Raw genomic sequence first — 26,675 nt, 5'->3', positions numbered from 1 at the left:
GAGATTATAAATTCTTCAAACTTCTCCATTTCCCATAGAATTATAATCCATCACAGCACACAGGAGCAGTAAGTAATCAATAGATACTTGTTGAATTAAAGAGGGCAAGGAGTAAATACTGTTTCTTTTATTATTCAAGGTATAATGGTGGTCACTTAATCTTTTTTTTTTCCAAGTCAGACAGGAGGCGGCTGCTTTTAGTATGTAGCCAATTCTGAATCCCAACCTGGTTCTGAATCCTAGCTTCAGCATACACAGCTGTATATCTTAGGAAAAAAATCCATTACTGCCCTGACACATCTCCATCTATACAATGGCCAAACTCTATAGAGTACCACCAGGATCTAGCAAGACAGCCTTAACGGGCCTAACACAGAGTCAGCACACTGAATAAACTCACATCATTAGTAAGGAGAAGATGGACAGCAGCAGGTTTTTGTTTTTGTTTTGCAACAAAAAACAAGGTGCTTTTCCCCTTGCCCAATTCCTCCAAGGTGTTCTAAATGCAAAAATTCTGCCCTCAGCCAGTTCCATAGAGAATGCATGCACAAAGATGGCCTCCCAAAGACCCAAGACCACAAGGTCTGAGCAAGCTCTCTGCCCTCTAGTGAGGGCGTGAGTCTGCAAGGGTCCCTCAGAATCACTCTAGAAGCAGGGCCATTCCAATCATCCCCCTCACCATGAGCCCTGTCTCAATCTGTTAGCCGTTGAGGCTCAGGGGTCAGCATATGGTGGTTCAGAGTGGGTGGGTCCCTCTCCCTACGGTGGGAGCTTTGGTCCGCACTCCCACACCCTTCCCAGCATCATTTCTTCTTGCCTACTAATGCCTTACTTGGCACTTCCTTATTGCTCATTCTTGGTGCCACATTACAGAGTCCACATGGAAAGGACATGATACAGGAATTTTCGGGGAAATGTTTTCTTTCCTCCCTACCCTCTCATCAATGTCATTCATGGGCTGCTACCACCACACACAAGACTCAAGAAAGAACAAGCACAGTTGAGCTCATCTCTGACCAACTTTCCCGGACACAATTCACGCTGAGGGAGGCTGCCGTGAAAGAAATGCGTCTCAAACTTCAGTGAGCAGCAAACCCCAGAGAGCGGCAGGTCTGGAGCAGATCCAGGAGGTTACAGTCCTAACAAGCAGCAGGTTAGTGTGATGCTGCTCATCTCCAAGCACACTTGGAAGGGCACTCTGTAAAGTCTTCAGTGCACATAGGAGAAGCCACTGGTTCACAGGAGAACAGCAAGCAAGCAGTCACGTAGGTAAGATTCACCTTCATTTCTGTCTCTAGTGCTGCCTCCTTCCTTACGCCCAGCTCCACTGCTTACCATGGGCCTTCAGGGCAGCTACCCCTCACCTCTCCCAGTTACTTTTAATAGGGCACTTGCTGTGATCTTCATGCTCTCCACATGTCACATTTGCTGGTATTAACTCATCTCTCAGATATATTTTACAAAGAGAAAACTAAAAAATTAAGTTTAGCAATATCAAGTAACGTTCTCAAGGTCACAAGTGACAGTGAGATGTAGGAGCAAACGCATAACCCTCAAGCAGTGTACGAAGTCCATTCCAGACTCCACGTTTTTCCCTAGTGGGCCCCACTTTGTCTCCTGTCCTTCCTGGAGAACATTAACATGCCATGTGTAAAATTCTTTGTCGACAAACTCGTTAGCCTAGACATTTCTAAGGCACAATGTCAATTCTGGTCACAGTAGCCAGATATTTTCAACAAAGACTATTGAAGACACAGCTTGGTCCAATTGGATCTCATTTTAATACTCTTAATTTACACCCAGTCCTCTCCCATTAGATTACTCACATACACCTTCTACATAGACAAATAGCAAAGTCTTCCTTTAGCAATGGGCAGGTCCATCTCATCCAAGAGATGGGGCAATTGGAATTCTATCAGATCACATTTCTTAAAAGACTTATTTGAGAGTTCAGAGAGGGGGATACACATACACACACAGAGAAGGAGAGAGAAGGAGAGAGAAAATGAGAGTATCTTCCATCTGCTGGTTCACTCTCCAGATGGCTACAACAGCCAGAGCTGGCCCAGGCCGAAGGCAAAAGCTCTGAGTTTCCCATACTGTTGACAGGGACCCAAATACTTGGGGCCATCTTCCAACGCTTTTCCCAGGCCAATGGCAGAGAGCTGGATCAGAAATGGGGCAGCCAGGACACAAACCAGCACCCACATGGGATACCAGCATCACAGGCAGCAGCTTTACCCACTAGGCCACGACACTGGCCCCAAATCACATTGTTCTAACAGAGCACATCAAGTGCCCTGGATGCAAATAAAGGTTCTGCCTCCTACCAGCTGTGTGACCTTTAAAGTTCTGCAACCTTTTTGAATCTCAGGTTAAAACTGGAATAAAATTAAATACCTTGCAAGATGGTGTTAAGGAAAAAAGTGAGGAAAAAGTATGTAAAAATGTTCAGCCCATAATAGAAACTCAGTAAATTCTAGTTCTCCCTTTTCTTAACCTTTTTTTTGTAAAGAAAATCTTCCACTTTAGCAGTTGAAAAACTAAAGTCCAAAGTGAAGTGGGGGATGTGGGGTTTAATCCAGGTCCCTGCCTTCCCAAGAAGCATTTTAAGCGCAGGCACATAGAGTGCAGTGAGAAAACACAGATGAGTGGGCATATTAAGGAGTGGAGTGGGTCACAAGGATGAAAGCCGTGGGGGAAGGACAGAGATAGCAAACATCTCAGCACCTCCTCTCGTCCTGCTCTCCAGGCAGAGGAGGAAGAGGACCCCTCTTTTATGAGGTCGAAAGGGGAGTGGCAGGCCAGCACTGTGGCACATCCGGTAAAGCCGCCGCCTGTAGTGCCAGCATCCCATATGGACACTGGTTCATGTCCAGGCTGCTCCACTTCCAATCCAGCTCTCTGCTATGGTCTGGGAAAGCAGTGGAAAATGGCCCAAGTCCTTAGGCCCCTGCACCCACATGGGAGACCTGGAAGAAGCTCCTGGAGCCTGGCTTCAGATCAGGGCAGCTCCGGCCGTTGCAACCAACTGGGGAGTGAACCAGCGGATGGAAGACTCTCTCTCTCTGCCCCTCCTCTCTGTAATTTTTTTTTTCCTTATTTAAGACTTTTATTTATTTCACAGGTAGAATTAAAGACAGTGAGAAAGAGAGACAGAGAAAGGTCTTCCCTCCGTTGGTTCTCTCCCCAAATAGCTGCAACAGATGGAGCTGGTCAATCTGAAGCCAGGAGCCAGGAGCTTCTTCCTGGTCTCCCATGCCGGTGCAGGGGCCCAAGTACCTGGGCCATCCTCCTCTGCTTTCCCAGGCCACAGCAGAGAGCTGGACTGGAAGAGGAGCAGCTGGGACTAGAACCAGCACCCACACAGGATGCCGGCGCCACAGGTAGAGGACTAACCTAGTGTGCCATAGCGCCAGCCCCAATTCTGACTTTCAAATAGTAAACCTTTAAAAAAAGGAGTGGGGAGTAGTGTGGGGAGCAACTCGGACTGGACTAAGTTACTGGAATTAAGATTTATTCTATGCATCTGCTCTCCCACAATATGGCGCTGAGAAGGGAGAAACAGCTTCTACGCAGCTGCCTCCAGTTCAACCAATAAACTGTAGGACCTGCTCCTGATTGGAGGAGAGCAGTGTACTCGGCGTGTGGGCAGCCGAGTTAGGATTGGCGGAGGAGGACTATAAAGGAGGAGAGAGACGGCATGCACGAGGAACATCTAAGGGGAACATCTATCTGAGGGAACACCTGTGCAGCCCCCGAGAGAGCCGGCCGGCGGTGTGCCGCTCCCCCGCGGAAGTGGGGAATGTGGCAGGGGGAACCGCCCTTCCACGGAGGTGGAAGGGACGGTAGCCAACCCGGGGAGGGCCGAGCAGACGAAAGAACAGCGCAGGGTCCTGTGTCGTTTCTCCACGAAGAGGGGGAGCGACAGAGTAGCTATTCAGATGGTGTCTCCTCCACCCACAGGTGCCAGGTAAATAGACTTTCTAGAAAGGGGGTGCTTCTAACAAGTAGGTGGATGTTATTACACATGGGGCTTGCAGACACCTGGAACTGCATGCATGACCCTAACCTAGGTACCTGTTCATCCCATATCAAAGGACTCTCAAACCTAAGGGCACACCAAAATCACCTCGAGTTTTTCCACAAACGCATATTCTCAGGACAACCCCTGAACAAAATAGATCATTACCTCGGATTCTGCACATTCCGATATGCAAACCATTTTGCAAACCACTAATCAATCCAACCTCAGAACATCTGGCCCAATAACCCGTCCATGGTGTCCAGGGTCAACCGAGCTGAGAAGCCTGCAGCTGAGGTTAGAGGTTTCAGAACTTCTCCTCCTGAGTGTTAAAATATTCCTTTCATGCTTTTCCCCACTTCTATTTATAGTCTATCATAAACATAATTGTTGGATTACTTATACTGTATTAAAATTAGGAAAACCCGAAGTAGAAAAAAATTTCGCCCATGAAAATAGCTATTATTGCTTAGAAAGTAAACAAATGAAAGCAGGACATTCAAAATCATTCTCCCCATGAAGGTTCAAGCTCCTTATGCAAATAATAGCTATGGATGCATCAGTTCAGCATCTTACTAGACAATAAGATGACTGCACATGGCTGGGCAGGGAAAATGCATTGTTGCTGCCAGAATAACTTTGGATTGCTTGACAACTGCTCATTAAAATGCTCAGTCATAGCATCACAAAGGTAGCTCCTGTGTCAACCTAATACGTGGTTCAAGGCCCTTGTGACTCAAGTATTCTTTTAAGGTAGATTGATAGGTGTTACTGGGTAAGTATCTGTGTACTGATGCGTTATATTCTCATAGGACCTAGGTACCGCCTATAGAGACAGCAGTCAGTTCCCAAGTTGGTGTGTCAAGAAAGATTTGAACAATAATTTTCACTGAAGGGGCTTCTACGATACACTGGAATTCTTGGCTAAAGGAACTACATGAATAACGTGATCTTCAGCAACACTTTGGTAATGCTGTATGTAACTCTGGCCAGTGTTGATGATTTTTAAAAATCGTATCATTATACAAACTGCCCATTAGATCTCTCAGCTATAGTCAGACTTCCTAAGTCCATTACCAAAAAAATCTCCAGTACTTAAACAGCTCCCGGCTACCTATGCTCCAAACAACAAAAATCTCACTAAAATCTAATGTTAGTAATCCAGAAGTTGGCCATTCATACTTCAACTTGCCCTGGCCTGGGCTCTACCCCTGGCACTTGGTCGGAACTGCTTCATATCTATTGCTAACTACAGTACACACTTTTACCTTGAACGGCTTGGTCACAGTCAGGACTCTGATGGTTTGGGCTCGCCTTTGCCCATCTTCTAAAAGGTTGTTCCAGGGACCAGGATGCAACTGACCCCTCCTGCTTTCCATCCCAGATCCTTGCTGGGTCTTACTCTCCCTTCTCTGATGGTTCATTTCTTGTCTGTCTCCTTTCCAACTCACTTTTACAAGATTGCTGTTCCTCCCCCTCCATCCACCTTCACTAAGTGGTCTTATGTATCCTATATCCATAGGTATCACAACCTTGCCTAAAGCAGCCAAGATACAAGTTATAAACTCAGCCACTCAGCCCAGACTTCTCATCTCTAGCTCCAAACCTTTAAGTGCTTACTTGGTCTTTCCATTTGGATCAAAAAAAAAAAAAAAAAAAAAAAAAAAAAACACTGAACTTAACCCTTCTCCTGAAATATTTCCCCATTGATTACTTCCCATGTATACCGTCTCATGCCAGTTACCTGGGAACCATCCTCCCATCTCACTCCGCAGTCACTCTTCATGACCACATCTAAAAGATGCTTCCAAAATCATCTCAAATCTTCTGCTTCTCCTTATCTCTATACCTTCCCCTCCAGTCCAAGCCCACATCTACTCTCCCCTGGAGCTCTACTTCAATTTCCTGCTTGCCTTATATGCAAGTTCCTTTCGTTGTCCACATAACAACCAGTTGTGATGTTTTTAAAATGTAAACCTTCTAATTTCCATGCTAGAATACCCTTTAGTGGCTTTTAGGACAATGTCCAGAATCCTTAAAATCCAGAATTCTGACTTTTCCTTCTTTCCCAGATCTCACTCTTGCTGACTCCCCTCTGTGCTATCCCTCCTCTCTCCTCCATTCCCCCATTTCTCTCTACCTTATCAGAACTGCCTCTTTCTCAAGGAGACCTTCTGGTATCTTTCAGACTATGGCAGATTCTTCTGTTCATGGATTTTGAACTTTTCCCTCATAAAAGCTCACCATAATTGTAATTATAGATTGTGAAATTCTGTTTAACGTTAATCTTTCTACCCCATTAGCTTGAAAAGGGTCATGTCTTAATTTCTTCATCAGTGTCTTCTTGGAAATTAAGTCTATCGATATCCAAAAATATTTGTTGAAAATATAAATAGAGAACTCTTCATTATCCACATTTGTGCTAGCAATTTCACGATTCTCCTAATTTACACAACATTCTCAGAATGGCTCCTGTTATTTCCCTCATTAACATAGGAAAGCCTAGATCTGGGAGGCAAGAAAGCTATACAAATTGAGAAAGCATAAAAGCTAAGTTAATTATAAATTTCTAATCCATTTTTATGTGGATATGTCCCTTATTGACCTTAGGCAAGACAACGCCTTAAGCTGTCTTGCATTTAGTCACCAAGAACTCAAGAGCCTTCCAAGTCCAAAGAGCCCCTGACAAAGACAGGAGAGTGCAATAAATATACCTTGTTCTTTATACTTCATACATCTGTAAATATCTTCATCTTCTGTTAATAAAAAATCATTTTCAAAAGAGCACAGCAGTAACATGTCTGATATAGGTGTACAGAGGCTATTTTACACAGCTTCAAAACCATTAATTGTCCCTGTTTACCTGTTAGAAATGGGTTTCCTTTCCCCCTGGGTTGCATAAAGGAAACAGTCATATTCACAACCCAGCTAATCATAAAACATCAACAATTTTTGCTAACAGGGAGTAGGTGGATGGTATTGACACCTTAATCATTTTCATGGACTTTTCAATAATATTTCAAAGAAAAAATATTACTCAGTACATAATGACAGTTATTTAGCAAGCAACTGGAAATAAAACTGCTAGAGTTAATAAAAGCGATTAAAAATGGTGGGCAGATTACTCATCAATACATTTAATACACTAGGAAGGCTTAACCTAACAATTTTGCTTTTACAGGCAGCTTTATCAGCCATTTTTAATTTATCCTACTGAGAAAAAACATGCATCATGAAACCTAATTAAGTCAGCAGTGATAAAGCCTGAGAATATTTCTCCATAGTCCCTATATTAAAATGATTTGTGAAATACAGAGCTCTGAAAGGCATCCTAACATGCCAGTGAAAGAGGAAATGTGTCCTGACCCTCTGCATTTTCAATGGTATCAAATGAAACCAGACAAAGCAAGCATTGAACCTTCAAGATTTATTGCAAACTCCATGAAATGCTAAGTTGAGCACAAGGAAGATAATGTAGTTAATATGCTATGTATCTACAATAAACACAGATGCTCTTTAGGATCATTATATCTAACTATTGGGCTTTACCATTGCAATGAGACAGCAGAAGGCAAATCTGCCTATATTTTAATGGCATAATGAGACTCTGAAAATAAAACAATCACCCATCACAAATTGGGACTTTTTTGATCAATTTTGTCTGTGGTGAGGTTCAGCCATGCCTCAGGTATTACCATGTCTTGATCAGGGGAAAGTAAAGACCAGAACATCTTAAATTCTGTCCACTCACTGGGCAGAAGAACTATTGCAATTGAGTTGTTGCATATTTGGACACTGTTACATAAGTTAACCTGCCCTAACTAATACTTCTTATAATACAATTGAAGAAAATTCTAAACACCAATAATCCAAATACCTAAAGATAAAAATGGTTAACATTTTGTAATATGGAGTTCTAAGCTTTTATTTCTCTTGATTGATGAATGAGATCTATGGAGGACACACAGAAAACCAATCACATGCATGTTGTATTATAATACGTGACTACACTATGAATCTAAGTCATTCTTTCTCTAAGAAATTCTTACATAGTCTAGAGCAATGGTCATAAAGGTTCAAAAGGCAGAGTTGCAGAGCATTCTTAGTAAAGGGGGAAATGTACAAACACATAGAGCCCTAAAGCCAATTGGCACATGTAGAACAGTACCATTGGTATAGTCCAAGGTTCCAAGTAAAAGGATTTGGATAAAAACACTTTAGACAAAGTATAAAGGCTTTATATACCATTCTAAGGCAACTTGATGGCAACTGAAGAGTTCTGAGTAAGGATCCAGTATGACCTTTTCTGTTTTGGCATAAAGAATGGATTTAAGAGGGAGATAAACCATGGGCAATCATAAGAAATTATTATAGACACAGCAAGAATAGGAAATAGCACATCCACAGCCCTAGCAGCCTCCTTGGACCTGCTTTCTGGCTCCCACCCCAGATGAGCTCCCAGCCTTGTCTTGCAAACCCTGACATGGAATCAGTGACCTGGGCCCTTCTCCAGGCACTCACTCCAAGGCCTCCCTAATAACCTGTTGGATATGAATACAGCCCCTTTTACTGTGATTGCAAAAGCCTGCAGCTGGGCAGAATGTTCTTCCCAGGGATCCTGTGTATCACTGGAATCGCCATGATGCCGAGTGGCAAATGCAAATCTGAGATCAGTTGGGACCAGTGCCCCTTATCTGAGAAAGCCACCTCACTGACCACTTGAGCTCTGACAATACACACTGCATCCAAGAAAACTCTGACACCACTCCTCCCTGCTGGAGGCCTTGGCCAGCAGGGTGGCCTCTCTCTCCCACAGTCCCTTCAGATTAGGAGGCTCAAGAGAACTCATTTAGAAAATAAACTGGTCTTACCCCAGTCCCCCAAAAAAGAACAGGCTCTCTCAGTCAACAGACTTGGAGTGGAATAAGGAGGTAGGATCAGTGGGATCTGGTCATTAAACAGACATGTTGCATGTTGACGACAGGTGTTTGCTTTGAGGTAACTAAGAAATGTTGATGCTATCATCAGGTGAGGAGTTAACTGAATCTATACCTGCACCTATTACTCTATCCAGCACACAGAGTAAACAGGGATCAAGAAAGCCACTGGACATAACAGTAGTGATTAGAACCATACCAGTGCCAATCGTTTTCTTAGTATTCAGATGGACTGACAGGGAAGAAGAGAGATTGTATAACAAGTTTAATATAAATTATTTTAAGGCATCTGTGTTATCTGTTGAGTAGTTGGATATGCATATGTGGAGACCTCAGAAACAGGTATAGCCTAGACATAGAGAGAGATTCCAGGCCACGACTGATCAGCAGCATGAAGTGTTCTGCAGTCCAAGAATCCTCCAGGGGGCTCAGAGAGCTTACACTGAAGGATTTAAAAAAATGGACGTATGCTGGCTGGGTCCTGCCCAGCCTGCCCCAATGCTATGGAGCTGCCAATGCCTCTTCATGCAGTAATCTACAAAGTCAGATCAAATTATTCTTTACTTGACAACTTGTTTCCGCATTGCTCGTTTTACTCATAAAAGACTAAAGTGTATCCTTTTCTTGCCTAAATCACAAGAATCATAAGCTGAGAAAGAAGGTCTCAGCTTCAGAACTAGTGGCACCTGCTGGAAACCATTCCAGCAACAGTATTAATTCTGAGAACCTAGGCCGGCGCCGCGGCTCACTAGGCTAATCCTCCGCCTAGCGGCGCCGGCACACCAGGTTCTAGTCCCGGTTGGGGCGCCGGATTCTGTCCCGGTTGCCCCTCTTCCAGGCCAGCTCTCTGCTGTGGCCCGGGAGTGCAGTGGAGGATGGCCCAAGTGCTTGGGCCCTGCACCCCATGGGAGACCAGGAAAAGCTCCTGGCTCCTGGCTCCTGCCATCGGATCAGCGCGGTGCGCCGGCCGCAGCGCGCCGGCCGCGGCGGCCATTGGAGGGTGAACCAACGGCAAAAGGAAGACCTTTCTCTCTGTCTCTCTCTCTCACTGTCCACTCTGCCTGTCAAAAAAAAAAAAAAAAAAAAAAAAAAAAAAAAATTCTGAGAACCTGAAATAGTGCCACATTCACATTGTTAAGCACTCATAGGAAACAGCCTGGATCTTTCATTTTATGACAAAAATGGCCAAATTCCCTGTTCTAAAAGTTTATAGTTGTAGATCTATTCATCATATTTTATTTCAAAGATGGGCTTAGAGAGACAATAGTATTTACTTTTAGAAAGCTTTTATTTAATAACTATAAATTTCACAGGTACAACTTTTGGATTATAGCAGTTCTTCCCCCACAACTGCCCCCACATTGTCCCACCTCCTACTCCCTCTCCCATTCCATTCTTCATTAAGATTCACTTTTAATTATCTTTATATACAAAAGATCAACTCTATACTAAGTAAAGATTTCAACAGTTTGCACTCACAAAGTACCGTTTGAAGACAAGTTTTACCATTACTTTTCATAGTACAACTCATTAAACAGAGTGCACCGTGACTCCTATTGTTGATTAAACAATTGACACTCTTATTTGTGACGTCAGTGATCACCAGAGGCTCTTGTTATGAGATGCCAAGGCTATGGAAACCTTCTGAGCCTACAAACTGTCAGTATTTAGACATGGCCATAATATGCAAAATGGCAGTTCCCTCCTCCCTTCACATAAAAGTACATCCTTCTTTGATGGCCCCTTCTGTCCACTGGGATTTCACTCAGAGATCCTTCATGCAGATCACTTTTTGCCATAGTGTCTTGGCTTTCCATGCTTGAAATGCTCTAATGGGCTTTTCCAGCCAGATCCGAATGCCTTAAGGGCTGATCCAGAGGTCAGAGTGCTATTTAGGGCATTTGTCATTCTATGAATCTGCTGTGTGGCCTGCTTCCCATGTTGGATCATTCCCTCCTTTTTAATTCTATCTATTGTTATTAATGGTATTTACTTTTTGAAAAAATACTAGTAAGACCAGTAACTGTTAGTATTTTAGACAGTTCAGCAAAATGACCAAAGAGGCAACAGAGGCACTTCCCTTTAAGGGCTCCCTCTGTCAGCTCTCAGTCTCCTAAGAATATCTAAAGGTTTCACAACTGTTTTCCAAAGATCAATCTCCTTAGACAAACACTGAAAAGAGAGGAAGAAAAATGGTCTAGGAAGAGTAGCTTCTTAGTGGGTTGTATGTTTGGGTCATTTCTGATATGAGGACCCAAGGTAGTTTGATCCTTCAAAAGCATCTTAGTTCTATTTTCTCCTTAATTAGGAAATTAAAACCTAAAGAAGTAAATAAAATTAGTCACTCAAAAACCACACAGGTACTAAACTTCAGAGCTGGGAGTAGAAAGGACTCTCCCACTCTGAGACTTGAGAATAAGGTCAAGATAGTGTCTTCCCACAGGAATAGCATGGCCTGTCTGGTGAGGCAAGACACACATATGTACAGAGAAATTTTAAAATACACAAAGTGTATGAACAGCTAGAAGAGAGGTGCTCATAAAGATAATGAAATGGAAATGCTAATTACCTAATTTGATCAATGTACACAAAAGACATCTGTTGAAATAATGCACTGTATCTTATGTAAGTGTACAAGTGTTACATGACACAGAATGGACATACAAAAATTTAAAATTTTTAAATACATCAATAACAAACGCAGAATGGCATGAGAAATCTGTCATAATGTCACATGAGTATAAAGAAGTACTCTGTTCTCAAAGGCTAGCAGGGGTGGGGAATCTTTTCTGCCAAAGGCCATTTGGATATTTATGACATCATTCATGGGTCATACAAAATTATGAGTTTAAAATTATCCTGCTGTAGGTTTGAATTCTGCCTGCAGTTGCCTTGGCAGGGCCAGACCAAATGATTTCGTGGGCCTTCAACAGCCCCTGGTCTGGACATTCCCCACTCCTAGGGGTGTGTCTGACAGGAATCATTACTAGGACAGTCATAGATGCAGTTGGATCTGAGCCGTTCCTGGAAGGAGAGGTGAAATTTCCATGGACAGAAATATGGGGAAAGACGACCCAGGAAGAGGAAAAGAGTACAGAAGTACACAGCCTGCTCATGGAACAGGTGAATTGGACCAAAGTATTCAAACAACAACATGAGAAAGACAAGGCTCAAACTAAAGAGGACACTGAACATCAGGATCTAGCGTCACCTATGTACCCCCATTGAAAACCCTGGGCCAGGAAAGAGGCATAGCACAAGTATTATTTTTGAATGACTCAGTCGCCAGTGCACTACATCATGAAAGGGAACTGCAGAGATGAACAAATATACATAGGGATGTTAGAAGACAAATTTGAAAAAAGCAAGATCAATGACTAACCGATACCCATCTAAGCATGATAAAGTGCCTTTCTGGATTATGTTAACAGTATGAACAGATATAGTATTCTTATGATCACTAAAGAGTATTTAAGTTTTCGAGGCCAGCTTTATTCTTTCACTCTTTCATTGTTTTTATGAAGATACTGATGTCATTTGGTGGCTTCAGATTCAGGCTCTAAATGCTATGTAAATTAACAGTTCAATAAGTGAATACCTTTGTTTTCTGTGATTTTTTTTTTTATTAGTGACTAATTAGAGACACTAACTTTGCATAGAAAACAATCTAAAAGTTCACTACCACCTTACGCATATTAGGATGGCTGTATCAAATCAAAAAACGTGTTGGCAAGGATGTGGAGAGATTAGAACCCTTGTGCACTGCTGGTAGAAATGTAAAATGGTACAATCACTGCAGAAAATGGTATGATGGTTCGCAAGCAGAGTTACCCCATGATACAGCCATTCCACTTCTGAATACACACCCAAAAACTTAGACAAAGGATTCAAGTAGGTATTTGTACACCCACGTTCACAGCATTATTCACGAGGACTAGTGATGGAAGTAACCCAAGTATTCTTCGATAGATGGATATCAGATAAACAAAATGTGATGTAAACATACAACAGATTTAACCTTAAAAAGGAAGGAAATTCTGGCACATGCTATGTCATGAACCTCAATGCACTATGTTCCATGAAATGGGTCAGGCACAACAGCACGAATACTGTACGATTCCACTTACGAGAGGTAACTAGAGTAGTAAAATTCAGAGAGACATAGTCGAATGGTGGCTGCTAGAGCAGGAGAGGTGTGGGAAATGAAGAGTTTGTTCAATGGTCATAGTCAGAAGATAAGTACTGGAAGTTTACACAGTGATCTGGCTACTTAATATCACTGAACTGCACACTAAAAGGTAGCTAAAAATGGTAATCCTATGTTACATAATTTAAAAAACAAAAAACCTGCTATCGTAGGACTAGATTCCAAAATGCTAGATTATAGCAAAATTCCCACTCCAGTGAAAGCAAAGTTAATGGTGCTTCTGAAGACAAGGTGCAATCAATCTATGTGTGGGACAGATTGGGGATAAAGACAATGGAGAAAAGGGACATCTGAGAGGTGCCTGGGCTTGCTGAGACAGCACTGCAACATCAACACTGCGACCCTTGGTGCTGATGACAGGACAAGGAGCACAGCCACTGAGCAGAATCGCTCCATCCTGGAGCGTCCTGACAGAATAACCTCCCAAGGGTGAAGCCTAATAACAAAATTCTATTGCAGGCAACCACAGCCATCCATTTCCTCCCCAGGAGATGGCCACCATGTTCTGTACAGAGATGCAGCCAGGATGCTCCCTGCAGCGGGAGAAATGCTGCCACTGCATCTGCTGCTTCACTGATAACACATCATCTCCCACGGTGCCTCCAGGCCGACTGTCAAAGTCAAGGAAAAGGATGCCATTACTCATCAGACCCCAGATAGACATGTGCCATCCCACCTGCAGTCTAAGCAGGGGCTGCTGTGACATGACAGACAAGATAATCAGTAGAAGAACTCACTCATCCCAACATTTATTTCTTTGGCCAGATACAAGCAGTGCTTCTCCATCTTTAGTTATGAGAACCAAATTTCAAGGTGAGGTGCAACTTGTAGTATCAAAATAGTTAAATCCCTATGAGGAGAGATGGAGAGAACACATTTCCAAATGCTAAAGTCAAGAATCTAAAAGGAGGTGGGAAGGGGTCTGCCCGGGACAGGGTGAGGAGTCACTGACTATTCAGCTTCTCCAGTATCTCTAAGTATTCACAACACAGGGTATTTACTCTTTACCCTGCTGGGTTGTAGATTACACAAATAGCATTCAAAAATAATTGAGGAAAAAGAAATTTGGGGAAATCAGATAACCTTCCTCTGAAGCCCAAGGTTGATCAGGAGGTCTGGCTCTGGGTGGTAAGAGGAAAAACTGAGGACCCAATAGGATATGGCTCCAAATGCTACTTCCTGAAACACTCATCTCATTGAATTAGAAAGAAACAGAAAGAAGGATGTCTTCTCCTTCTAAACGTAGACTAGAGCAGTGATTGCCACTGTACCACCAGCTGCAGTGTTTCACCTATTCATTTATAGGTATTTAATCTATACATAAAATTAAGCTATAATATCAAAGAAGCAAAACATTACAAACACAAGGAGTGTTACCTGCCATTGCATAAGTGGAAGAGCTGACACCCTTGGACCCAGATGCCCAGCAGTTTCCAGGGTGTTCAGAGAAGGCATGTCAATGCAATGATGAACAGCCTCAGATCTACTCCCAGGTCCCATCATTTACCTATGGCTCCCTTACACTATCTTCCTAAGGGAAATAGAGATCAGAGTACATATGATCGCCTGAAGTAGGAAGTGGTAGGGTAATCTCCCCTACCATCCAAGCTGGGGGCAAAATTCTGTTTTTCAGTTGCTATGAAAAACAAGATATGAAATTTATTAGGTCCTAATGAGGTGAAGAAAGGTTAAAAATTAGTTTCCTAGGAAACTATTTTCCACTGGGACAAAAATCCTGGTTTTCTTGAACAAGATCAAAAACCAATGTAAATTACCTCTTAAGCATCTCTCTCCAAGATGGCTACACTGGGGGGAATTGTTTAATAATTGGATCTATGCCAAGCAGGGACTAGTCAACCCACGTTTAGATTTCAACTTCACCAAAGTTGCTTTTGTCTACTCTAACTCATGCAGTTCATTTGGGCAGGAGATTCAGCAGGCAAATCTTCAGAAACCGGTTTGCTTCAAGTACACTGCAGCACTATAGTTGGGCAATTTGAAACACAACCTTTCAGATGGCACAATCCCTCTAAATTCTCAAATTATTCAACTTTAGATTCAAACAGGGCATGTCACTTAGCAGTTGTTCAAATATTATAAAGTAATAGATATCTGGGGGAATAGAGGGACCAATTAGCTGGGTCATCCATCCATTCTTACATAAAATCACTAACTTAAAATTTTCTGATAATCTAAGAACACATAGTAACAAATGCATGCACAAATTTAGAGCACTCATATATGCATTGAAAACTGTAATGTCCATTTTTGCTATTTAAAAATAAAAATTCTAACATGTTTTCAATTCCTTACAAAGAAAAGTAAAATGACAAAAGTTTTTGTAACAAATTGCTTGAGTCAGTTAAAAAGCTATTGTTTACTGATTTTCACTATCATTTACTTACATAAAGCTAGTCAAAATATCCATTCAAAAAGTCATTTAGAGAGTTTTTCATATAATTTGAGATTAAAAACAGTAAAAATCCAGGTGTTGTTAAGTACTAAAGGAAGACAAATGCTTGAAGGTCTCTGAACAGCTGGCCAATTCATAAATTTTAACTCAGATGTAAAAATAGATTTTAAAATATGATGTGTTTATAATTAAAAAAAAAAAAACAGGAAGAAAACGGGTACTGAAGCCAAGGAGATTTCCTGAACAATGAAGAGATTATATTTGACAAGGGCAATAACCCTCCCAATCACATCTTTTGCTCTCATTTGCTAAAAATATACAGGCCAGGGAAAGACAGCTCATTGTTTTGATCCTTAGGGTTGTTTAAGCTTCCCAGTGTTGCCTAGCACATTAAGACATATGGTAAAACTTTCCCTAAATTCCGAGGATTTATAGATCCCCCACAGCCGATGAGAACTATCCCCTAGTGCTGGTAAAATATCCTGAGATATTTAAATTCATTTTTAAATGTGTTTATTCTAAGAAATTATTTTCCCAAATGATCTATCTTGGTTTCATTTTTTAGCATTAATATAAATACATTCATACATTAGTCTCTACTCAACAGAAGGAAGTGTTTTAGACCCAGTATAGATTTTTGACAGCAACATTTATTTGGCTTAAAGAGAGCAGTCACCAACACTTGGGAAATTAAATTTACATGCGTATGTATGAAGTACAAGCAGTCAAGCTGTATCTCTTACTATTGCTACTTCCTTAATATAGCTTTTATTAGGAATAATTTTCTTCAGCGCTGACTGGAAAAACCTCTGCAACATTTTTTTTTCATTTTCATTTCACTGTAAGGTCAACGCACGTCATTAAATAGTGATTGAAGATATTTGAAAAGGTGACTGTCATTTATCATAAATATTTGATAAACATGTCCACATTATCAATATATGCATATGTCTTCATTCCACTATCACATGACAAATATTTACATTGGATTATAACATAAGTGACACACAAATCTGTCATGGCCCATGTGCAGATATTACTCAGCATCACTATTTTTACTCCATTTTCGAAATTAGTTTCTGCCTGGTGTAACCACAAGGTTAAGAAACTCAAAGTGTAGTACATCAAACAGTAACTTGTTTGAATAAAAATTTAATTGAACAGCAAATCATTTTTCATTCTGATGAACATAAAACACAGGAACATTTCTTAGGTTATTCAGTAAGAGAAAAACCAAAGACTGGAAAGAATTTAAATAGCTGTGATGGAAGTGTAACTTATTTAACTTCAACTAGTAAGCAAACAAACTATGAAATTCCATGTTGTCATCTAAAAACACACTGACAGTTTCTGTTTCAAAAGGTCCATTTTTCAAAGAGCTTTTTATATAGACACTACCCAGGAGTTTATATTAGATGGAAGGGGCAAAGAACACAAAATGCAGGAAGATTTCTATTAGCTCAAGCCTAAGGCTAATCTGTTGCATGTGCAGTTTCTACACTAGGAAGCAACTTGTAGGAAACACTGCAGCTGAGAGCTAGAGAGCTGGAAACTGTCCCCCTGGGTAGGATCTCACAAAATGACTTTGCTGTATTCCTTCTCCTGCCCAACACCATGGCTCAAGCTTGTACACAGCCATCGGGCCCCCAGGGCAGCTTCTTGTCCTTAGATAAGGACCCTCTGCTCCATCATTCTTCCTGAAACCTGCTGACCAGACGCACGCACACACAGAAGCAGCTCAACCAGGGTGATTCAGCCCCTATTCTCTGCATCACCCCCCAAACACACACACACCAGGTGTCTGTGCTCCTTTGGCATTGTTAACGGAGATCATACAACTGGACAAATTGTCAAGTTTCCCAATACACACACTCATACTTCTATCTCCAGTATTCCAACTACAATTTACTTTATGTAAAATAGCTTGTACCATTTACTTTCATCATCTGGCATCATGGTAGACTGTTGATGGAAACTCAAGAGAAACTTTTAGCTCGATTTCACTCACTCCTTAGCTCTATCTATTGATTCCATGCAATATCCTACTTTAAGTTACGTAACACTAAAAATCACCAAGCACACACTTAGCCACACAAACCCAGAGCAGGAACTTCAATTTCTACATCTACCCAATTACATGTAGGGAGATTTCCAATTCATTATAAACCAACGCTCTTTGACATGCCACAAGTTCCAACTATGTACTTCTTTTGACTGGAAAACAAAAAGGGCCAAACCATACTACCTACAGTAAAGCTTCCCCCTCACCCCGGTAGAAACATAAAAATACATTATTCTTCTTCCAGACAATATGCATTTTACATGTCCAAACATCCTCTTGATGCTTTTAGGAACTTTACCCTTGAAGTCTGACATGTATTTCTAGTTAAAAGGTATAACCACCCCATTGCTACCCTAGCAATGCACCCCAATTCCAGGCATCCCTGCAAACCTAATCCTCTTTATGTTAGCTTCCCAGCAAAACTCATTCAGTTTGGGGTAAAGGCAAACATCCTTCCCCAATTACATATAAGACATGTGAAAACTGGACAAGATGTGGCTTAAACGATTGTTTTGAATTGTGTAGCAGAATAACATATGCTGCAGTACAACACGGCTGAGCTCCTGTATTCCCTACTAAGAGGGCTCCCAGCAGAGTGCTTGCCATGTTTCACAGTGACATCTATCAGCCAGTCTCAGGGAATCCCAGCGTCACTCAGCTGCTTCAGCACCGCTCTCTGAACAGCTTCTGCCACAGAGTGGTGCAGTCTTAACAGGTCTCTGGCACATCAAGTTCATTGCTAAAATAAGGGAACCGTGAGTGAACAATGCTCTTGCCTTTCATGAAAGCCAAATCATTAGGTATTAATTAACGGCAGGACATAAGCCCCACAAATGTCGACCCGAAATTTAAATAATTGGCCATCACCGGATACAAATTGAGAAGATCTGACACACTCTGTATTATAGGCAGACGGAGCAAGGCATGGTGCTGAGTTTTGTGAAAATTCAATTAACCCAACCATCTATTAGATGCATAAAGACAGAGGGAGAATGCTATTAGGCGTGTTAGAATTGGTGATGTGTAATCATGTTAATTTGTGGTTTGCGAAGAAAACCTGCTATGTGTTAGTGATTATATGGTAATCAGTAAGTTGTACAGATGTTTTAGATCATAGAAATTATTTTCCGAATGGCATAAACGAAATGCTACCTTAGAAGGGTAATGAGATTTTTCAGCCGATTTCGCCAACCTGATCCTACCAGGCACCCCTGGGGCAAGCACGCTGGGGCCTAACGGGAAAAGGTGTGGGAAACCTGACTGCGACGCTTATCTTCCCAAGTCCTTCTCCAGGGCCTTCCACGCGCCACTCAGTAATTATGCTCATCTGTTCTGATTCACCCGCGTGCCAAAATACTCCAAAATACTGTGCAAACAAATTCTTGGGACGATTTCGCCAGAAAGATTGGGGGAAAAAAAAAATCACACGAAACTTTAGAGTTCTCACACCCACAGAGAGACTCACAAGGTGCACACTGCACCCATCTGCGGGACATGGAGTTCCCCACAAACTCCCGCCAGCTCTGTGGGCGACCATCCTCCGCCTGCCGCGCTCTCCACACGCACCAAGCCCCGACCATCTCCACACTCGGGGCGCCCAGGCCCAGTCCTGTCCGACCCGTCCTCCTTCCCAGGAAAAAGCCCCCACGGGGCGGCCCAGCACCAGCGCCTCCTCGCCACAGCCAACTTCAAGCAGCCACACGCGGAGAAAGCCACCGACACGTTTCGGGGCCACGCAGTGAAGCAACCCCCAAAAAGCTAAATTAAAAAAAGTTTCAGGCCGCCCCAACCGAGGCGCAAACTTGGGCTTTTCACCGGCAGCAGAGCCCAGGAAGCGTGGGAGCCGCAAAGCCTCCCTTGCAGCGGGCCCGCCTCCGTCCCGCAGCCGTCGAAGCCCCCGCGCGCCCCTCGCACGCGGAGCACGCCCCCGGGCGCGAGCAACTTACCGCACCGCTTGCACAGGACTCGGCCGACCTCTTTCTTGAGGTTCCGGCCCGTCTCGAGAGGTGGGAAAGAGGCTCGGAAGGCGGCCGGCGCGCGGCTGCTGCTGCTGCTGCTGCTGCTGTTGGTCTCCGGCTCCATGAAGAAGATGTACCTGCTGTCCTCCTTGAGCCTCCCGCAGGATGGGAAAGCCGGGTGGCCCCAGGTCCCCAGGCGCACCGTGAGCAGAGAGTCCTTCTTCAAGCCCCCGGCTTTCACCGCCCACACCTGGTGCACCTTCACCAGATAGGGCGCCTCCTCCTCCTCCGCAGGCTCGCCGGGGCTGGGCGCCGGGGTCGTGGGCCGGGAGGGCAGGGTCCCGTTGGCGGCGGACAGCGGGTCCTCTGCGGGCAGCCCCAGCGCCCCCGGGCCGGCGGCTGGCGGCTGGCGCTCGGCGCCCCACGCCCCTGCCTCGCCGGCCGCCGCCGCCGCGTTCCTGTCGAGTGCCCCCTGCTGCCGCCGCGGCGGGTGCACCTTTCCCTCGATCACCACCGCGGCGCGCTGAGCCAGCTCCTGCACCGAGCCCACGCTGGGCGGGGACGAGTAGCACACCGAGGCCCCCGCGGGAGCCGAGTCGTCGCCGGCCGCCGCCCCCGGCTCCAGGGCCGCGGTCCCCAGCAGCACCAGCAGCAGCAGCAGCGGCGGCGGCGGCGAGCGGGCGGCGGGGCCCGGACTCCCGGAGCGGCGCGGGGCGCGTCGCCATCTCATGGTGTGAGGTGCGTGCGGGCTGCCGGCTGTCGGGTCGGACTCTGCCTCGCTCTCTGGCGCTGCCTCCCTTTTCCTTCTCCTCCTCCCCCCCCCCCTTACCCTCCTCCTTTTATTTATTTATTGGGGGGGGGTGGGGGTAGGAGAGTTGTTTATGGGAGGAGGAGGTGGGGAAGAAGTGGGTGGAACCACAAAAAGGCGAAGAGGTATAAGGAGAGGGAAAAAAAAAAGAAAGAAATTGAGAAAGGAAAAAAGCCGCTGCCGCCGCCTCGGCTGCAGGGAGCGATAGGTTCCGCGCCGCCGCGCCCGAGCCCCGCTGTCGGGGCTGCTGTCGCCGGAGGACGACGCGGCGGTGGCGGAGCTGCTCGGCGGGTTACGGTCCTTTGTGTGAAGTGATGCTGCGGCGGCTGCTGCTGGGGCTGCGAGCGAGCGGCCCGGCGAGCGCGCGAGGGAGAGCGCCCTGGAGGCGGGGTTGCGTGCCTGGAAGTCGCTGGGTGGCCGCGGCGGCGCCCTGCGCCTCGCCGGCCTGTTTACCTGTGGTGCGGGCTCGCGCCGCGCCTCCCTGCCCCATGCTGCTTCCGAAGCCCGGCCCGCCAGTCGCTCCTGCTGGGTCTGCCCTTTCCCTCGCGGTCGGCGCGGCGGCGGCGGCGGCGGCGGCTGCTGCAATGGGAGGACGAGGTGGCGAACAGGCTGCAGTCCGAGTGGGCTGCGGAGATTCACTGGGGCTGGGAGGTGACGCTTCAGCGAGCAGGGACCTGTTAGCGAGCGCAGGACCGCACCGACGCGGGTGCGAGGCAGGCCGGGCGGCGGGGGGGCCCCGCCAGGCACGTGGGACGCGCTGAAAAGTTTCAGGTGAACCGGTGTCTTGATAGTCAGAAGGAAGCAACATGCTGTGGTAGATCAGCAGCAATTAAACTAACTTATCACACCTTGTTCTCGCGTGTGATGCCTCTGACTCCGTGCCTCGGTCACTCCAGGCTTCCTGACACCTGCGTCTTCTGTCCAAACTCCTGTTCCCCGAGATTTCATAACAGATGCGCTACTGCTGAGAGGAGCTTAGCTTGAACAAAAGATTTGCTTGGTCAGGCCATGTTGTATGAAGTTTGCGGCACTTTAACACTTAAACGCAATGAAAGCAGTGTGGCTACAGGAATTTCACATCTCAGACGTGAGGAGTTGTGGGTTCAGTATTGGTCCATGTGAATACCAGAACCTCCCCAACCTAACTATCCCCACCTGTCCTGCCAAATCGAAGGCGCTCCTTAAAAACAAGAATTCATCATCTTCCTGAGATGTTCTTTTCAAGTGAGTACTGTTCAACAACAAGAGAACGGATTTTAGCATTTCCAGTTAAATAGTTCCTCTTTTATGGTGAAGAATATATTCAGTGGCCTAACAAAACTGACTCAAAATTGTTGTTCAGTGGGCAATAGACACATATTGTGGAAACTGAACATTTAAAAAGCATTCTAACTTCTTAACATCTTTACTTTGGAAATCTACAAGTTGCTTCTAGCAGTTTCTTGAAAGTATGTCATGTAAGCTTTAGATATTTTTATGGAGAAAATGAAAGCCGGTCATAAGCCACACAGATCCTTTTGTGCTTGGTATAATGGAGTTGGCTAGGAAACTGTTTCATTCTGTCCAGCTTGGAGGGATAAGATCTTGATGCTTACTGTGTATCTCAACATGTGGGGATTCCTTTTTCTTACAACCTGACGGAGTGCTGAGGTCTATAGTGACAAGTGGCAAGGTAATAGGCAGGTCTGACCTCTGTTACGTGTTCCTTTGAGCTCTGATGCTCCTAGCTTTTTACTGGAAGAGAGTGCTTGAGACATCCAATCTACTGGATCCAAATTCCATCTGGATTTGGCCAGAACTCACACACTGCAGACTGAGGTTTCTTGGAAATACAACTCTAGCCTTTCTCCCTTACTCTCCAACTTTCAGACCTTGTATCAGTTATCCATCACCATATAAAAAACCACTCTGAAATATGTCCTCCTAAAACACTTACTCATTTAGCTCAGGATTATTGGAGTGGATGATGGGGCTGAGCTCCGCTAGGGGGCTCTTCTGCTGAACCTGCTAATTACTCGGGAGGCCTAGTAGCCTATGGCCTCAGCTGAGACAGCTTAGCTCATAAAGAACGGGGTCTCTTATCCTGTAGCAAACTCAGCTGGGGCTTGTTTGTGCCAGCTGGAAATATTCCACAAGAGTGGCCAGACTCCTGCAAGACCTCTTGAGAACTAGGCTCAGAATTAGCACAAGATTACCACCATTACAAGGCCCACTCAGATTCCAGGGGTGCAGGAACAGACCCTGCCTCCTCATGTTAGCGACTGAAAAGGGGTAGAAATACAGGAAAGGGAAGAAGTGAGGTCATTTCTGCAAATACTCCACCACTGATCTTCACCCTTGAGTTCTATCTGCCCTGTGAAGCCTCTCCTGAAGTACTAAACACTGTAAGTGACCACCCTGCTACACCTGAAGTCTGTGTATGGCCTCCTCACTTGTTTTTATTGAGGCAGGTCTCCCATCTGCTGGTTCACTCCCCAAAATGTTTGCAGCAGCTAAGGCCTGGCCAAGCCAAAGGCAGGAGCTGGAACTCAATCCACATTTCTCACGTGGGTGGGAGGGTCCCAAGTACTTCAGCAATCATCTGCTGCCTCCCAAGGCCTCCTCATTTTTGACAATATTATTTTATTGAGCCCAAATATTTCAAGAGTTTAACTCCCACCTCTAACCAGATTGTAAACACGTTAGCAAACTAAGACCATACTTTCAGTATTTCCCTGTTTTGAACCCAGCTTTGGGCATATTAAGCACTCAATAAATGTCAGCTAATTGATCAGACTGATGTGGTAATGTGCTTACCACACATTATTGCCAACATTATGAGAGTGATGGGATTCTAGGCAATAAAAATAACACTAAAATGTTAAAGCACTGGCTTATAGTATTGTTAAATGTACACATGCCCCCCTCTTCGTTCTCTATGAAGCATTTTATCTATGCTTCAAACATAAGATTCTTCTCTAAAAAAGTATCATTACAAATGCCTCTACCTGGGACCCGCATTGTGACATAGCCAGTAAAGCCACCACCTGCAGTGCCAGCATCCCGAATGAGTCCAGTTCAAGTCCCAGCTGCTCCACTTCTAATCCAGCTCCATGCTAATGGAGAAAAGCATAGAAAGATGGCCCAAGTCTTGGGCCCCTACCACCCATGTGGGAGACCCCAATGAAGATCCTGACTTTGGCCTGGCCCAGAACTGCCTGTTGCAGCCATTTGGGGAGTGAACCAACTGATAGAAGACCTCTCTCTCTTTCTTTCTTCTTTTCTTCTTCCTCTTCTTCCTCTTCCTCTCTCTCTTTCAAATAAATTTTTAAAAATGCATTCACCTTACTCCCACACATTCTCTTCTCTCTGCAAAAGGATGTTAACAAGTGTTCTCTTTTTTTTTTTTTTTTTGAAAGATTTATTAATTTGAAAGAGTTACAAAGGGAAGTAGAGACAGGTCTTCCATCCACTGGTTCACTCCCCAAATGGCCAGAACGGCCAGAGTTGAGCCAATCTGAATCTGGGAGCCAGGAGCTTCTTCCATGTCTCCCACATGGGTGCAGGGGCCCAAGGACTTGAGCTGCTTTCCCAAGCACATTAGCAGAGAGCTGGATCAGAAGTGAAGCATCAGGGCTTTAACCTGCTGCACCACAGCACTGGCCCCAGAGTGTTCTTACGGGTGTTTTTTATGCAGGGTGAGGCCTTCCAAGAGCAGTTCATGACTAAGAATTGCTGGCCCACAATGGAAATCATTTCTGATATGAGGGGTCTCCAAAAAGTTCATGGAAATATGTATTATAAAAATGCATGGATTTCAAACATCTTTGCACCAAAATAAACTTAACTTTTTATTTAATTTTTCCATAACCCTTCTGACTGTCTTTCTGCTGGAGTCCTCATTTACCAGGGCACCCATACCAGAGATGTGAGCTATTCACCCTTGAATGTAAGGGGAATGCCATTCCCCATGTGATTAACATGCTTGAGAGAAGGCATGCATGATTGTTCAGTTTGATTAAAAGTTCAGAAAAGGGACAATTTATTGTATCTACATCATTGTTTAAAAAAGAAATATTCTGCAAATATCCTAAAACCAGTGGTTTCCAAACTTCAGTGTGCATCAGGATCATTTGTGCATGAAAGTGCATGGCTTGCCAGCCCCGCCACCTTCTGACCTGCATTTGTAACACGTTCCCAGCTGATACTGCTACTGCTGCTGCTGGTTGAAAGATCACACTTGTAGCCACTGCCAAAAAGGGCAACGTTGCAAACTTCAGTATCCATAGTATAGTAACCTCTAAATTCCTATGAACACACTTAGCCCTTATATTTAAACAGTCAATCCAACCCGATTTGTGTAGAGATGTGGGTTATCTCCTTGGTTATTAGGGGCTGATGCTATTTAGTAGACTTATTACTACCAGCTGAGGTGGCATGGGGGACTACCTGTTGACCGTAAAGTTGGGTGCTTCCTTGAGGCTTAGCTTGTCTCTCTGGTCAGAGTCAGAAACAAAAGGAAAACCAGAGATCAGAACAGTTGTCATCATATTACTTGGAATATTTTATCGACTCAAACAGAGAAAGAACAGACAGAGAAAACTATGCAAGTAAATAGGGGCACTTTTTTTTTTTCACTAGCTTAGACATTTTGAAGAGGAAGTTCACAATTGACTCCACAGTGCAATAGCAACCTGAAAAGGTTTTCCCACCCCTAGCACTTTGTACCTGATTAAATGCTTCTAAATGGTAGCTATTGAAGGAACAACAGGAAATCCACAGAGGCACTGATATCCACTTTATCATCATTGACCATTAGCTCAGAGGAATGCACACCTCCAGCCATAAATCATGACACAAACTGTACTTCAGGTCCTGGAGTCCTGAGTTTACAGCCTCCCAAAGAAGCTTCCCTTGCTTAATAGCCTGTCTTAGAGCAGGCACAGGGCCTGTGACCATTTAGACATGGCAAATTAACAACAATGCAAATAAACATGGCCCTGTAGGGGCCACCCAGGAGAAGCCATGTGGCAGAAGGTCTCTGCTGAAGAGTAGATAAAATGTTAGGGAGACTGACAAAAGCTCAGTTGCATATGGGTCTTGGAAAACCAGGTTAGTTAGTTGAGTCATAGATGTTAGGATCCCTGGTAACTTCCAGTCATCACAATATTCATCTATTGTGTGTGTGTGTGTGTGTGTGTGTGTGTTGTGTCTATCTAGCTTAAGGAAGAAATTTGAAGATAAAAGCATTCTGCCTTGAAGAAATGTCACTACTTTGTCTCTAATGTCACTACTTTGTACACAAGGTATGCATCCTGTAGATTTCACATATTTCAGTCCATTTTGGAGGGAGAAAAAGAGAATGAAATCAAGAAGATTTGCTTTTTGTGATTCAAGTCATCTTAGACCCTTGCAGCATGAATGTCAGATCAAAAAAATCTATAGATCATTTTAGTTTGCTTCCCTAACCCACCAAAGCAACAGCCTTACCTAGCTAATGAATGGATTCATTGAACATTTACATTGAGCAATACAAGTTTAAGGATGTATTTGGCTGGGGTCAGATTCTAATTCTGCTATTTACATCCATGTAACCCCCAAGAAAAGTTAGGAATCTTTTGAGCTTTTTTCCTTATTAAATAAGTATGGTCCCTACTTTATTTCACAGGAAGCTTTTAAGATTAAAATGGCTCGCTATATATGAGAGCTTTTTATTAAGTCCACTTTTATGCAAAATATAAGCTGGGTAAGTGATATTTTGCCCCCAAGATTCTGCCAACCCAGCAGTGAGAACAGCACATTTTGGAAAATGCCTTGAAGTTGATCGTGTAATGTCTCCTTAAATGCTTTTGTTGCCGGAAGCTTACAACTTCCTACAGATGCTATTCCGTTATTAGATAGTTCTGGCTATTTGAATGTGCTTTTCTTTAACAGGATGTGAGATACTTATTATTAAAGACCTGGTCATAAAATTCCAACAGCGATTCTCTGTGGTGCACCACTGTGATGTTCCTATTTGTTCAGACTGACTCAGCAGTGATTGCTGGTTTGGAGCTAACAATCTTGTTTCTCCCATCATGTCTCATATCTGTTTGCATGAGATTTTTTTTTTTTTGAGGGTGGGCAGGTGGAGTTTTTTGTTTGTTGCCTATGTGTGTTTGTGGATGACACTATTTTCTAGAGGAGAAAGGATGGACCTGAGGGAGAAACAGAGGTAGAAGGAAAATGGAAAATGGAGGATGGAGTGGGATGTGCTTCCCAGACTAGTTCAAAACAAGGGCTCATCT

The 26,675-nt window shown here is 44.1% G+C and overlaps 1 protein-coding gene and 1 long non-coding RNA gene across 6 annotated transcripts in view; one reads left to right on the top strand and one right to left on the bottom strand.

The window, feature by feature from the left end:
* LOC138843146 (pro-neuregulin-2, membrane-bound isoform-like) overlaps window positions 1–20,331 on the bottom strand; it is a 69,185-nt gene extending 48,854 nt beyond the window's left edge. The window contains exon 1 of one of the 2 annotated variants that reach the window (XM_070068538.1): window positions 19,590–20,331. In XM_070068538.1, coding sequence (XP_069924639.1) covers window positions 19,590–20,331 — 742 coding nt within the window. Of the gene's footprint in view, window positions 1–15,912 lie in introns of those variants that run through there. The other variant, XM_070068536.1, reaches the window with a different exon arrangement.
* Window positions 20,214–26,675, top strand: part of LOC127490277 (uncharacterized) — a 122,381-nt gene continuing 115,919 nt past the window's right edge. For all 4 annotated transcript variants that reach the window (XR_011386349.1, XR_011386350.1, XR_011386348.1 and 1 more), the window contains exon 1: window positions 20,214–20,339. This is a non-coding gene — a long non-coding RNA (uncharacterized lncRNA). The remainder of the gene's footprint in view (window positions 20,340–26,675) is intronic.

The sequence above is a fragment of the Oryctolagus cuniculus genome, chromosome 2 (genome assembly GCF_964237555.1).
Source record: "Oryctolagus cuniculus chromosome 2, mOryCun1.1, whole genome shotgun sequence".
Classification (NCBI taxonomy): domain Eukaryota; kingdom Metazoa; phylum Chordata; class Mammalia; order Lagomorpha; family Leporidae; genus Oryctolagus; species Oryctolagus cuniculus.
The sequence above is the reverse complement of the archived record's forward strand: the minus strand, read 5'-3'. Positions and strand labels throughout refer to the sequence as shown.